Below are 16,394 nucleotides of genomic sequence, written 5' to 3'. Positions count from 1 at the left end.
TGTGAGTAATTCTCGTTAATATCTTCACATGTAAAATTGAGTCGGCAAAGAGAATGTAAGGCAACAAAAAAGAATTTCGTATAAGAATTATAGCAAATTCCCCCAGCGTAAAATTTCCCCTGGAAAATTCATCCCCCAGAAACGTCCCTCTCCAAAGAAAATTCTCTCCGTAGCAAATCCCCCTAGTTGAATATACCCCCCCCCCCTCCAAAAAAAAAATCTAGTATACTGCCCAATGACAAAAGCAATAATACGTAGACAATTCCAAATTTTTATGACTCACGGACCTCCCCCAAGGGCTTTGGGGGGTCATGTTAACCCTAAAGGTATAGCAAATGGCCTCTTCACCTACTTTGAACAAAATGGCTATCTCAATTTTGATCGGGCTACTTTGAGCAGAAAAAAAAACACACACCTTGGATCTTTCTTCTAGCAAAAAAATAGTAGAAAACTACGTATTTCTGAAGATGGGAGATTGAAACATCTACAGAAGAGGTTTCGGATACTCTGAATCTGATGGTGTGATTTTCGTTAATTATACCTGACTTTTTAGGGGCGTTTTTCCCATTTTTATAAAATCAGGCAAATTCTCTAAGGCTTGCAGATTTTTATGGGTATCACTAAACTTAGTGAATCTTATATTTGGAATCAGCATTATGAGATAATTTTTTAAATACGTCTATTGATATCAAAATTCTTTGTATTAGATTTCGGTTACTATCTTGTCACGTCACTCACTACTTCTAATCCTATTCTTGATATAGATTTAAATTTTATATCTTCTGGTAGTTATACTACCTCCTCTACACCCAATCATTCAAGAATGTATTATTTTTCTTGTTTATTTTTTCACCATCCCTTCGTTCAAATTATACAAGTCTTAAGTAAATTATATTTACGATTTTTTACACTCTTACACTATATCACTCCTACTATACACTCTTACCATATTTGCACTCTTACACATACGACTTTTATGTTACATATATAAAATCATTTTGAAAAATATATAAGAAATCTTATTTGGCATAATTCACGCATATTAAAATGTTGTCGGACAAGTGAAGATTTCTCGTGCAAGAATTACGTCATTTATAGAGAAATATAGAATATTTTAAAAAGCGTTGGAAAATATTATATGACAAAATATTAAAGCTAATAAAAAATATGCTCTGTTTAAAAACAAAATATTTCTTGTATATTTCGTCGATTTAATTCTATTCATTGCTACTCGAAGTATGTAGGAGAAAAACTGTACTGAATATAACTTAAGTAAATAGCCATGGATCCCTTTTACTATTTATTTTCTCCTACGACTTCTATTTTCCTTTCAACACTAATTTAAAATAATAATTACAGCATATCCTAGAAAAGAACCCTAACAGAAATGAGAAAATTTCATCTTCAGATTCTAATTTTTTCCTTATTTTAAAATTAGTTATATCTAGTCCTCTCATAATCCCTAATATACCCAACCAACCCCATTTTCTTTAACTACCTCATATGACAAATTCCATCTCTTTTTGCTATTAATTTTAACCATTTGAAATATCTTTCCTCTTATAAATTTAACACAACTAACCAGATCTCACCCCCAAATCCCTTATCAACTCTTTTGCTTTAAATTTTGTTTTATATATTAAGGACAAAAATATTATACCATAAACCCTGACATACACACTAATAACCACTCCTGCTACACCCTCATCATCTTTTATAATTTGAACATTTTTGAATGTAAATTCTTAATGCTAACCACCCACCATCATTTCGAGAACGTTAATACATCAAATCCCAGTTTAATACATCACATCCGTTCACAAACTATCTTTCACCTCGTATAATATTTATCTTTTTCTTTAAGTCTAGTTTACATATTAATGATAATCTGCCTTTTCACTAAGCTTAGCATACATAGAAAAAGTTTTAAGAGACGAACAGTGCAGTTTTAGAAAAGGTAGAGGATTTGTTGACCTAATTCTCACTCTTTGGTTAATAATTGGGAGGTGCCTGAGTTTTCAAACACCTTTTCAAACACCACGTCCTTGTATGGTATACCAGACAAATACATTAAAGTGATTAGTGCTATGTACGAGAATAACACTGTTGCGGTTCAGGTAGGAAATGAGCTGAGCAGCTGGTTTTGTCTTGAATCAGGAGTTAAGCAGGGTTTTGTTCTATCCCCCTTTAAATGGTTTATTTTGAGGGACTTTGTCTTAAGGAGCACAGGAAAGGCAATAGGAGACGTCGGAATCAAACGGGGAGGAAAAAGTCTCCTGGACTTAGATTATGCTGATGATTTAAGCATCCTAAATGAAAGTGTTGCAAACTGAGATTAGAATATTAGAAGCTACAATGATGACAGTGGTCAAATATTGCTCTGAAGCATGGGCGCTCCGAAAAGGGGATAAAGATTTGCTAGATATTTTCCAGATAAGTTGCTTAAGGAATGTTTTGGGTACCCGGATGACTGACCGTATTTCAAACAACAGGCTATACGAAAAATGTGGTTCAATACCGCTCTCTAGGGCTATAATGAAAGAAAGGTTGAGGTGGATAGGACAAGTTGTGCAGATAAAGGATGACAGATTGCCGAAGATTGTTCGTTTCGGCCAACCTCCTAGGGCTAAACGGAAAGCAGATCATCCTCGTCTGGGGTGGGATGACGTCATAAAGAAAGATTTAAAGAAAATGGGAACTTCATGGCGTAATAAGGAAGGCTTTGAATAGATTGGGATGAAGGAGGAGCGTGCGTAGGTGTCTTGGCCTCAGGCAGCTTGGTCTTGTGGTGAGTTGTTATTAGTAGTATTAATACTCTAAACTAAAACTCTAAAGTCCAAACTAAAGCTTTTAACTAAAACTAAACTACAATTCTAAACTAAAACTCTTAAATAGAACTAAATTAATTTATAACTCTAAGCAAAGACACTAAACAAAAACTCTAAACTCTAAAATAAAACTCTTAAATAAAACTAAACTAAAACTCTTAAGTAAAACTAAACTAAACTATAATTCTAACTAAAACTCTAAGCTAAGACTCTAAACTAAAACTAAACTAAAATATAACTCTAACTAAAACTCTAAGCTAAGATTCTAAACTAAAACTCTAAATTAAAACTCTTAATCAAAACTAAACTACAATTCTAAAGTAAAACTCTTATCTAAAACAAAACTAAACTATAACTCTAACTAAAACTCTAAGCTAAGACTCTAAACAAAAACTCAAAACTCTAAACTAAACCTAAACTACAACTATAACTCTAACTAAAACTCTAAGCTAAGACTCTAAACTATAACTCTAAACTCTAAACTAAAGCTCTCAACTAAAACTAAACTACAATTGTATACTAGAGCTCTTAACTAAAACTAAACTAAACTATAACAGTAACTAAAACTCTAAGCTAAGACTCCAAACTATAACTCCAAACTAAAACTCTCACTTAAAACTAAACTATAACTCTTACTAAAATTCTAACTAAGACTCTAAACTAAAACTTTTAACTAAAACTAAACTACAATTCTAAACTAAAACTCTAAACTAAAACTTTAAACTCTAAACTAAGACTCTTAATTAAAACTAAACTACAACTCTAAACTAAAACTCTTAATTAAAACTAAACTAAACTATAACTCTAACTAAAACTCTAAGCAAAGACTCTAAACTATAACCCTAAATTCTAAACTAAAACTCTTAACTAAAACTAAACTAAACTAGAAAAAGTATTACGTGACAGTGTTGCACATTAATTACGTAAGGTGTGTGCTGTCGTTACGTTACCAGTGGGGATTCAAGAGGTTTGTCAAGTGACGTCTGATGGTTCCGCTAGAAACAGTTGACCTTATTCTACATGTGTGAGGAGCTCCCCCTATTAAGTGAACTTGTGTATTATCCCGACCACATTCCAGGTAATTGAAACTGAGAATTTCACACAGAAAATTCGGCATGCGCTTGGAACCTTGTCAACTAGAAACAGGGATTTGCCCGGTAGAGGGGTGTTTACCGTGACGTCAGAGGGCTCAGGTAGAAATACTATGAACTTATGGCTGTCGTGAAGTCAGAGAGAATGGGCTAGGAATCTCGCCATCTAGAAACAGGGGTGAGGGGTTAGGAGCTCCCCATATTACTAAAACTTGTGTTTTATCCCGACCACACTCCAAGTATTTAAAAGATCTCTGGACTCTTGCGAAAGATGGGCATCCTGCCAGCCAGGAACAGGTGTGAGGAGCTAGAAACTTAACTTGTTAATTTCCCTGTGTTAATTTCCCTACCTTTCTGCTTGAAGCTGGAACCCCCTCACTACTGGGTAAGCCATCATATTTCAAAATTATCAATATTTAATTATTCCAAGGCTCTTAATTTTTGAAATTTTACAAGTTGAAGTCTTCAACTTTCAAGAATTTGAAGTTTCTTCAATATTCCTCAGTTCTTACATCTTATGGTTTTAAATTAAACAAAAATGGAACATTTTCAGAATGCTATCTTTTTAAAAATTCGACATTTCTTATGAATAGCTTTTTACAGTTCAAACATAGTTTTGGCATTAAAAGAATCTCAGCTTTTTTCACAATTTCAAAATTTTTACGGATTACATTCTTACAACTAGAAAAGTCTAGTTGTTCTCTAGAATGTGCAAATTTATCCTTCTGTTTGAATCGTTAAGACTAATAAATGTCACTATTTTCCTTACTCTCTTTCGAGTTTTGACTCCTTTTTGAATACTTTCCTAGGGGAATATTTGACAAGGACACATTTTTCAAGCCTTAAGGTGAGGGTCTGGGATTATTTATATTAACTTGTAACAATGTTGCAACCTGACCCTAATTTTAAATCTGCCAATATCGTCTAATAGGCTTCAAAAACATAACAAATTTAATTGAATTTTACGTCTTTTTGTCATTTTCATATATCGTTGCTTTTTTCTCTGCTTTGTCAAATCTCTATGCTTTTGCAGTTAGCTGGATCCGAATACTTCTTTGAGGATGATATTTATTCTTTGGGAATTATTCTCTTTGAGCTTCTTATTCCATTTTCTACGGCCATGGAACGCGATTCAACAATTGGAAAATTGAAGCAGATGGAGTTTCCCAGTAATTTCTCAGAAAACTATCCTAGAGAGGTAGGACTTTTATCCTTCAATACTTGAGAAAAAAACTGTTTCGTTACCTAACTGTCTAATATTATAATATAACAAACGCAAATTTAATAAAACTTAACAGTTTACTTATGTAAATACAAGCCATCTTGTAACGTTATGTTGTGTAAATTTGTGACTTTATTTCAGGCCGACGCTTTAAATTTGTCTGTAGAAGAAGAAAATATTTGTCTGTGTTTGCTTCTCAAAGCAACATCATATGGAATAGAAGAGCGCAAAAAGTCTGGGGTGGGTTTATTCTCTCAGAAGTTGATTTTTTTTAACACTATTTAAGGTTCAAAAGAGAGTGGAGGGAAACAAGCTTCTTTCTTTTTTTTTTGCTACCAGGGGCCCCCCAAATCCTCTAAGAAAATCGATCAACATGTTAGATAATCATTTTACAGAAAATATTCGAAAGATATAACATATATGACTTTGGGGATGATATGACCCCCCACTGGCCCTGGAAAAGGGCTCTAAGCAACACAAATTGACAATTGTAAAAGCCTTTGCTGCATATTGGAAAAGATGGGCTTTTGAGGTGTGTCAGGAATGGCTAAGAATATCACCTATGGTTAATCTTTCATTGAATAATAAGTAAGATGTTTAACCAAATAAAATGATACTTCATGCATCCAATTTGTCAAAAGAACATATTTTTGTAGTAACGATGACGACCAAGGGCATTAAGTTGAAGTTAGGTCTGAGGGAGGTTTTAAGTTCAAATTGAAGATACATTGGGTATACTGGTTTCCAAATTGACGATAATATAAAAAATTATTCATAATATTAACCAATCACATAAATTTAGAAAAAAATAATGCAAAGTTTTTTTGAAAAAGAAGTTTTTCAGAGAAAGATAAATAGTCCTATGGACAAGTGGTAGTTAAGGCATTAACAATTATTACCAGTCAATAAATACATTTAAAAACAAAATAAATTTAAATAAATAATAAGATCAAACAAAATATGACAGATACCAACATAGATGGATAAACAAATCCTAAAACGAACCAAAATTAAAATGAATAAATCACATCTACGATAAACAGAACTATAGCACAATATAACAGATGTAAGGCTGTTTCCAACCCCTTTAGACCTTCTAAACAGTACTGTGTCATTTGTGGTTTACTGAAAATTAAGTTTGTTTTACAGTTTATTTTGTTATGATTGTAACTTTGAAAAATGGAAAACTATATAATCTTTTAGTTCATATGTCCTCTAATATTCTGTGAAATTTAATCTTCCCCTGCTTAGCCTTGGTACTTGTAGTAGTTACAATGGTAGTAGACGAAGTATTAGTAATAATAGGAGCTGTATTACCAGTAGTAGTAACAGTAGTAGCACTTCAGGATACCATAGCGCCTTTGGTTTAGTTAAAAATCCCTCTTTATCATGCCTTGCAAGTTTGAACTCAATATTCTAGGCCGTTCCTAAGATAATATATTGCTAATAATCCCTTTTGACAACATGTATGTACCTAGTTTGTCTTCATTTGAGTCAACTCCGCCCTAAATATTTCCTTTAATTGTCGCATTAATACCTTTAGCCTCCGTAGGAGTCATAATAGAAGTAGAAGTAGTAGAGGTAGTAGTAGGCTAGTAATAGTGTGCAAATATTGCCTCTCGTCAATTTATACCCACCCAATCATTTTCTGAGACTCAAAGTTTCCTAAGGCATTCCTGAGATATGACCTTTTGACCACCTGCATGCAAAGAATTTTGTTTAGTTAAATTTCCCCTCAAAATTTCTTTCCCCTCACCTGTATATCCTTAGCCTTAGTAGTAGGAGTAGTCATTATAGTTTAATGTAGCAGTAATAGTTGTATTGATAGTTGTAGCAACAGTAGTAGCAACAGTGGTATGTAAATATTGCCTTTTGATCAGTTAAAAATCCGCTTCACCCTGCCCTGGAAGTTTCAACTTAATAAGCCAAGCCGTTCCAAGAATTTGCAGATGTCCCCTTTTATACAACCAGTATGCAAACATTTTTTTTTATTTAGTTCAATTTCTCCCTTAACATTTCTATACTGCTACCGTCTCCCTTATCATTCATGAACAGTTCCAAATTAATATACTCATACATTCCTGAGTTACACCGTTTTAGCAGCCTGAATGACCATAATGTGTTTTTATTTTGTTTAACACTTTTCTCAACATCCCCTGAAGGCTTAACGGGTTTTTAGACGCAATGGTCCAACATGATCCTTTTTGTCAATAACAGTTACAAAAAGTAATTAATTTGCGAAGTGTATATCTTACAGCCCTTACCCCAAGAGCTTAGGAGGGGGATAGGCTCGTCAAACCCAGGGACATAGTTATTAGATCCTTCAATTATTCTGAACAAGAAATATTATTCAGGATTTTGATAGTATATCTTTTGGAGAAAGAGGTGTGGGAAGGCGACTATTGTCCTCCAATAATTTTTGACTCTTAAAAGGCGCAATGAAACTTTTCAATTTCAATCGAATGATTACTTTCTGAAGTTTTTACGACAAGTCCTTTCATGGAGAGTACCTTAGTGGAAAAGATAAATAAATAAATATATAAACACATTTAAAATATGAAAAGAACATGATAGTTTCATAATAGCCTATAGTTTAACATCATTAGAGTCGTAAAAACCAGTTCGCTATCAGTAAAACTAGACTTTAGTAAAGACGTTGATTGTCTTAAAATGTCGACAAAATGTTTCCACGACTTTTTTGACAGTTTTTACTGCGGTGAAATGAAGGGCACACAAAGCGTCTTCTTATCATTAATTAATAAAGCTTTTCCAACAAAATAAGTTTTCCAAAGAAAAGTAAAGAACTCCATTAAACCAAAAACTAACAAAAATAAAATAATCTACCAAGCGTGAAGCTACCACAAAACAGCATCGATAAATAAATTAAACCCAAAACGAACAGAAATTACAACAACTACCCGAGTGAAACTCAAAACGAGCAGAAATTAACATGAGTTGGGCTCAAAACCCCTATGCCTTCCTGAAGCTAGAACAAAATTGGCGCTTTACTCGAAAAATATAAATGTTTTTACTTTTATAACTTTAACAAATCAAATAATATTAACATTTTGATTATTAAATATCAGTGTATGTATATTGAACTTACAATGCACATTCATTTGTATATTTTTCCGTAAAGTGCAAATTGAAATTAAAATGGACAGAAATCATTCTGTATATGAGGAGGGACTGCCCCCTCGTCACTCCTTTTCTCTTCACTCTAAAGTTCTTTAGAACTTTAAAAAAAAGTTCTTCTTCTATTTCAAAAACAAGTTTTCCATTCCAGTTTGGCTTTGGTGCTAATAAGGTGGGTATTTCATATTTCATGCTCCAATTCTTGTTAAGCTTATTAAGAGTCTGAATAAAAAAAATCAGACTAATATCATAATGAATTTTCACTAAATTAAGCTAAGACGACGTACAAAACTAAAATTGTAAAAGAATAAAATCCCAATCAATTTTTAGCGCCATCTATTTTAAGTCTAAGGCGAGAAAAGCCTATCACCGACAAAAATAGATGCAAATCTTTGCAAGCTAGCTATCTCAACTTTGCTTTCACTGATATTCAAAACAAGCAGTAAGCAATAGCAAACAAGTTATGTATTATAATTTATTCAAAAAAGTACGTCTTACTACGAGGTATATAAAATGAAGTTTAAAAATAACTGACGTTTTTTAAGCGTAACGTTGACCGTATTTGGTGTACTGTGTACTTAACACTATGTAGGTCATCTGATAAAATGGAGTTACATTAAAAAGACTAACGTTAAATTTTATACGTTATGAGTGTGATATACAATGCGCACCTATATACGTTTAGGACAAATAAATAGAAGAAGAGGTGGTATAATTATTGTTTAATCCGTAAAGTCTTTTCAGAGAAAAAGTAAATAGTAACTTAAATCTTTTCGTTTTTTAAGAATTTATAGTTTGGGATGCTATTTGTATGCTGGAGGAAATTTTGAGCAATTTTTAACAAAATACACCCTTTTAAAAATATGGACACAAATAGTAGTGTTTAATTTAGTTTCATACCTCCTCTGGTTGACCTGAAATGGAAATCTTGATACCATTCGCAAGAAAACTGTTTACTTTCTTTGATAGCTTGGATACACTTATGCCATTTTCATTTGGTTAAATTTTAAGAGCAGAATTGCCCCAAAAGTTTGAACATAATACCCTCAGTCCTTCTTGGAGTACTAGTGAGATGCCTTATTGGGAATTAGCATTAACACAGTGTATTTTGATTTAATCTTAAGGCAACATTTAGTTTTTAAACATAATGGGCAAATGGGAGAGTGGGCATCGGAGGGGGATTAGTTGCCCTCCAATCACTTTCGACTACTAAAAAGGGCATCAGCCCGTTCTATTTTCAATCGAATGAGCCCTTTTCGAAGTTCGTATGACAACTTCTTCGATACGAAGTGCCCTCGTTAAAAAAAATAATACATTGTACCCACATCGATCCTTACTATAAAAATGTCAAGCCTTCCAATCACTTTTGACTATTAAAAAGGGCACTAGCCCTTTCAATTTCCAATCAAATGAGCCCTTTTTTTGTTTCTACGACAACGCTTTCTATAAACACCTTATATACCCCCAGGGCATAAACTACAACCCTTACCCTCCCTAAGGGCTGTAAGGGGGGGGGTTGTCATCCTAGAAGACCTAATTTCCAAAACTTTCAAATACGTTAAACAAAATGGCTATCTCAAAATCTTGATTGGATGTGTTTGGAGAAATGGTGGGCGTGAGAGGTGCACTAGTTGCTCTCCAATCACTTTCAACTATTAAAAAGGCTCTAGCCATTACCACTTCCAATCAAAAGAGGCCTTTTGAAGTTTCTACGACAACGCTTTCAATAAAACATTAAGTGTCCCCAGGGCATAACTTACATCCGATGCCCTGAGGGCTGGGGGTTTCATCCTCAAAGACCTATGCTCCAGAGCTTTCAACTACGTTGAACAAAATGGCATTCTGAAAATTTTGATTGGATGTGTTTGGGGGAAGGATGGGCGTGAGCGGGGGGCTATTTACCCTCCAATTACCTTTGAATACAAAAAGGAAACTGGCCCTCTCAATTTCCAATTGAACGAACCAATTGAACAAGGAAGGTTGGTGATCCTAAAACATATAATTTCCAGAACTTTCAACTACGTTGAACAAAATGGCTATCTAATAACTTTGATTGAATGTGTTTGGGGAAATGGTGGGCGTGAGAGGGGGGTTAATTACTCTCCAAGCACATTCGACTATTAAAAAGGGCACTAGCCCTTTCAATTTCCGATCAAATGAGCCCTTTTTAGAATTTCTAAAACAACTTATTATATAAACCTTTTATGCCCCCAGGACATAACTTACAACCCTTGCACTGAGGGCTCTGAGGGGACTATAATGTCAAAAAAACCTAAATACCAGAACTTTCAACTAAGTTGAACAAAATAGATACCTAAAAATTTTGATTGGATGTGTTTGGGGAAATGATGAGCGTGAGAGGAAGGTTAGTTGCCCTTCAATAACTTTCGACTATTAAAAAGGGCACTAGCCCTTTCAATTTCCAATTGAAAAGCCTTTTTTTAAGTTTCTACAATATCAGTTTCTATAAAACATTATATGCCAACTGGGCTTGACCTACAACACTTGCTTTGAGGGCTGTGGGGGGGGGGGAGACGGGTTGTCATACTTAAAAACCTAATTTTCAAAACTTTCAACTACGTTGAATAAAGTGGCTATCTAAAAATTTTGATTGAATGTGTTTGGGGAAAAGGTGGGCGTGAGAGGGAGGTTAGATGCCCTCAAATCACTTTCGACTTTTAAAAAGGGCACCAGCCCTTTGAATTTCCAGTTGAATGAGCCTTTTTTCAAGTTTATAAGACAAAGATCTCAATAAAAACCTTATATACCTCGAGGGCATAACTTATAACCTTTGCCCTGAAGACTGTGGGGGGAGTATCCTGCTCAAAGGTATAATTTCCAGAACTTTCGACTGAGTGGAATAAAATGGCTATCTCAGAATTTTGATTGGATGTGTTTGGGGAAATGGTGGGCATGGAAGGGATGTTAGTTGCCTTCCAATCACTTTTGACTATTAAAAAGAACAAGAGCCATTTCAATTTTAAATTGAATGAGCCCTTTTGAAGTTTTTTACAACAACGCTTTCTGTAAAAACCTAATAGGCTCCCAGTACATAACTTACAACCCTTGCCCTGAGGGCTGTGGGAGGGGGGGTTGTCATCCTCAAAGACCTAATTTCCAGAAGTTTCAACTACGTTGAACAAAACAGCTATTTCAAAATTTTGATTTGATGAGTGTGGAGAAAAGGTGGGCGTGGCAAGGGATTTAGTTGCCCTCAAATCACTTTCGACTATTAAAAAGGGCACTAACCCTTTCAATTTCCAATTGAATGAGCCTTTTTTGAAGTTTCTACAACAGCACTTTCTGTAAAATCCTTATATGCCCACAGGGCATAACTTAAAACCCTTTCCTTGAGGGCTGTGGAGGAGTGTCCTCCTCAAAACATAATTTATATCTGGAAATCAACTACGCTGAACAAAATGGCTATCTCAATATTTTGATTGGATGTGTTTCGGGAAATGGTTGGCGTGGAAGGGGTGTTAGTTGCTTTCTAATTACTTTCGACTATTGAAAAGGGCACAAGCCACTCCAATTTTTATTGAATGAGCCCTTTTTTAAGTTTCTACGACAAATTCTTCGATACGAAGTACCCTGGTCTAAAGGAAAAAATAATAAATAATACATTGTGCCAATATTGTTCTTATATGCCCCCAAGGCATAACTTAAAACCCTTGCCCCAAGGGCTTTAGGGGGAGTGTACTCCACAAAAACATAATTTCTATCTGGGAATCAGCTACGCTGAACAAAATGGCCATCTCAAAATTTTGATTGGATGTGTTTGGGGAAATGGTGGGCGCGAGAGGGGCGTTAGTTGCTCTGCAATAACTTCCAACTATTTAAAAAGGCACTAGCCCTTTCCATTTCCAATCAAAAGATCCCTTTTCGAAGTTTCTTCGACAGCTCCTTCGATACAAAGTGCCCTGGTATGGAAGAAAAAAATAATACATTTTGCCAACATCGTTCTTTACTTAGGAAGCGCGATCGCGCTGCCTATGATATGTCAATTCATGGATGAGCTCATTTTCTTTGATATCTCAAGAGAAACCATGAGTTATATCTTAGGGCAGTGGGTCTCAAGCTTATTTAGACACTGTACCCCTTTTTACCCACAATACATTTTAGGTAGCCCTTCTCAGTTATCGGTACTAAGTAAACTATAGCTAAAATACAAATAAAATTGCCAATTTTAGAGTTGAAGATTTTTTTTTTATTGGCCGGACAAGTACCCCTTAAAAATTGTTGCATACCTTAGTTTAAGAACCACTATCTTAGAGTATGAGGACTGGTATGGCCACATTCTATATTACTCTTACAGCCTTTTACCCCCAGAGAGAGTCTCGTCACCCATGTAGTGTGGCAGCTTAAGTCTTAAGGATCTGGAGAAATTCAATGTATCCTATAAGAGTTGGTTGCATCCTGATTAAATAAGAGTGTTAAAATATGAAAATAATTGTTCGACTTTTTTTTTTTTTGCTTATACAAATAAAATTTTTGCTCTGTGTAAATTATTTTTTATTAAAAAAATAAGGAAAACCAAGGCTTGTGCATTTCTAATTTCTTAGAAGCTGCTATTGGAACAAATGCTCGATCATGATTATGTTAAGCGACCAATGGCATCAACTATAGCCGATCGGATCAGACAAAGCATCGAACAAATTAAGGTACATTCTAATTTTATACTTGATTCCAATAAACACATGAGGTAAGGCGTATGAATTCTAGGATATTCGGTAATTATGTATCTTCCTGACCCCCTTCAAGAAGTGAAGTTAGGTTAATCACATTGAAATATACCAAAATATGATGAAAATGCAAATTTTGGAAACAAAATTATAGATACTACCACAAAGAATTAAGGAAAGCAGGCCTCCCAGAATACATTATATTAAATACCTAACCTAACATAACCCAACCTAGCCAAAATCTTTATATATAAATATTCAAATAAAATAAACATACAACGTGGTATTACCACTGGCCCCCTAATTGTCTCCAAATAGAGACAGCTAAACCAGTTTTTTCTCAGATCTATCAGAGTAAAGATCCAACAACTTCTTTAGTGGGGTCGGGAAGACACACCTAACATAACCTAACCAAAATATTTATATATTAATATTTAATTAAAATAAACCTACAACGTGGTTTTTTCACTGAACCCCTATTTGTCTCCGAATAGAGACAGACGAATAGAGACGGTTTTTCTCAGATCTATCAGAGCTAAGATCTAACAGCTTCTTTAGTAGGGTCGGGAAGACAAACAAGTACCTAATATTCGATTAGCTATATTCATAAGTTAAACTTTTGATTTTTTTTTCTCCCTTAAGCCCTAAGGTTAAAATATGTCATAAATGAATTATTCTTTAGCTTAGATAATTTCAGAATTAATTTCTATATTATCTTCTAACAATATTGTTTATACAAACATAATTATTTGCATCAGATTATGCAGGCATTATTTGCAAGTATAAAATTATTTAGAAGTTCTATTTGGGCGTATAAATCATTTTCTAGGTAGAATATATTCTTCTTAACTGAATGTTAATTTACTCAAATTGATTTTTAATTTGGTCAGGGATAATGAAAAAGAGAGTAGTCCTTATTGATAAGAAAATAAGACTTTGTGTAAGCTAGTTCTGAAAGGAACTGGGGTCCGGATTTGCCCAGACTTGCCGCCCAAATTAAACTCTGTTAGGAACGAGTTTCTGTCTAAGGGTAAGGAGCTGCGAGAGAATTGATCTGCACAACTCACACGAGTAAAACAAAACAGGGCCAAACTCTGGATAGAGTATAAATAGGATTCTGAGTCGCAGTGGGCAAAAGCATAAGAAATATTAAAGGCGACTAGTGTATAGATATTAGATCAATCCCACTCTAGATTGATAATTGTTTCGTTTTTGTGTTTGAGAAATGTTGATTTTTTATTTTTATGTTTTATTTAGGCTAGCTCAAGTTTTTTTTTTATAATTTCTACCTCAGTTTTTTCTGGTCTACTTATACCTTCTCAAGTTAGGTCTTCTCGAAGGATGATACGTATAATAGGTTTTCATGACTCGGCAGTGGTACGGGTTCCTTGTCACGCGGGCTTACTGGCATGGGATGGGATCTTTTAATATAATTTAGTTGACCTTAAAGTTTGCGGGGGGGACCGATAGATTGGTGGCTTTGGAGGGAGAACCCCTTAACCTATCTTTACTTTCTGAAACTTTTCCTGTATTCGGTCCAAGAGAAAATAACACTTTGTCTAAAATAAGACCGTCATCGTACGTTTCTCCTGATGAAATAAACAGAATGGAAGATAATTCATTGCGAATGGGGTTTGTAAAAGTAAAAGGACTGATGAGTTCTATTGATGAACTAACAAATTTCTTGCCACCAAATCAAATTGAAATTTTGGGGATTTGTGAAAGATTTATTAATGATGAGACAAAATATAATGTGAAAATTCTGGAATATAAATTCGTTGATAAGAATCGACTAGTCCATGAAAAAGGTGGCCTTGGGTTATTTTTGAAAAATAGAGCGCAGTTTGAGTGACTGCCAGAACTGGAAAAAAATAATGTTGAAAAAGTTTGTGAAATACTGGCTGTTGAATGTCGGCTTGGGACTAAAAAAATTCAAGTTTGTGTTGTGTATAAGCCTCCGTCGGCCCCTACACCGCTTTTTTTGCAATCTCTGGAGTCTGTACTAGAATCTTTGGACAATAAGCATGTTGTGGTTATGGGGGATTTTAATATAAACCTACTAGAATTTAAAGAAAATACCCATAAAACAGAATTTATTACATTAATGACATCGAATTTCTTAATTCCTTCGTGTACAATTCCAACGAGTGTTGCATCGACTTGTGCAACTCTCATTGACAACATATTTTTAACAGCACCAGCTGTAGCGTTATCTATTATATTTGCTTGTGCTTGCTTATGTATTACTTGTGTATGCTTTTGCTTATATTGCTTGCTTGTGCTTATTATGTGCTTATTGTGCTTATTTTATTATAGTTGCTTGGGTCTAAATTAAACTATTGAATCAAAGAATTCAACATGGTGTCAGAAGTCATGGATATAATTCAACCATCAATCAACTGGAACACCGATGATCGTGCTTCTGAGTGCACCAAGTTCGAGAGTCATGCAACACTGATGTGCGAAGGTCCCCTTGCTGAAAAATCAGAGAAAGTGCTATGTGCCTACCTTCTCATATGGGTTGGTAATCAAGGGCGAGAGATATTCAGCACATTTGAGCTCACAGAAGCAGATAAAGACAAATTCAAGGTGTATTTGAAAACATTCAGAGAGTATGCAGCCCCGAAGAAAAACCAAGAGATAGATGGAGCAGTTATTTTCAGCAAGTTAGACGCTTGCTCAGGCTATTGTATGCTACCACTCTCTACCCGATCTTCATACCTAACAACCATCAGCACAATATTTGGACGTTACAGGTGGAAGAGATATCCTTTTGGCCTTGTGTCGGCGCAAGATGAATTCCAGAGGAAAATGGAAGAAGCATTTGAAGGTCTTAAAGGCATCAGAATACTTGTGGATGACATCTTAGTATACGGAAAATCCCGTAAAGAGCATGATGAAAGGCTTACTGCAGCTCTCAACAGAGCTAAGAAAACAGGAATTCGATTCAACAAATACAAATGCGAATTTGCAAAAGATCAGGTCAAATACTTTGGACATACCATCAGCAAAGAAGGAATAAAGCCTGATCTTAAAAAAATAAAAGCGATAAGGGATATGCCGAATCCCAAGTCAAAAGAGGAGCTTCAGACGTTACTCGGAATGTTGAATTTTCAATCGAAATACATACCTGACCTATCTTCAAAGAACAAGCCATTGAGAGACCTTACAAAAGCCAGGGAATTCAAGTGGGAAGCTGTCCACAAATCATCGATGGAAGAAATAAAAAGGTCCATATCAGACAGCTTATCTTTTTTTGAACATGATTGCAAAACACTGGACCTTAAGGTAGATGCATCAAAACATGGTCTGGGAGGTGAACTATCCTTGAAAGGTAAAATCTTTGGTTTTGCCTCCCGGGCGCTAAGCAAGACAGAGCAGAACTATTCACAGATGGAGAAAGAGCTGTATGCCATCGTTTTTGGATGCAAACACT

General features: G+C 34.8%; 1 protein-coding gene across 1 annotated transcript in view; it reads left to right on the top strand.

Moving 5' to 3' along the window:
- LOC148941756 (uncharacterized) overlaps positions 1 to 16,394 on the top strand; it is a 38,380-nt gene that overhangs the window by 1,999 nt on the left and 19,987 nt on the right. Inside the window, 2 exon segments of the mRNA XM_089104623.1 lie at positions 4,953 to 5,117; positions 12,839 to 12,937. Of these exon segments, the coding sequence (XP_088960749.1) occupies positions 4,953 to 5,117; positions 12,839 to 12,937 (264 nt within the window).

Source organism: Artemia sp. Qi Xiang Cuo, chromosome 18, assembly GCF_049724085.1.
Source record: "Artemia sp. Qi Xiang Cuo chromosome 18, ASM4972408v1, whole genome shotgun sequence".
Lineage (NCBI taxonomy): Eukaryota > Metazoa > Arthropoda > Branchiopoda > Anostraca > Artemiidae > Artemia > Artemia sp. Qi Xiang Cuo.
This window is presented reverse-complemented; position numbering and strand designations above follow the sequence as displayed.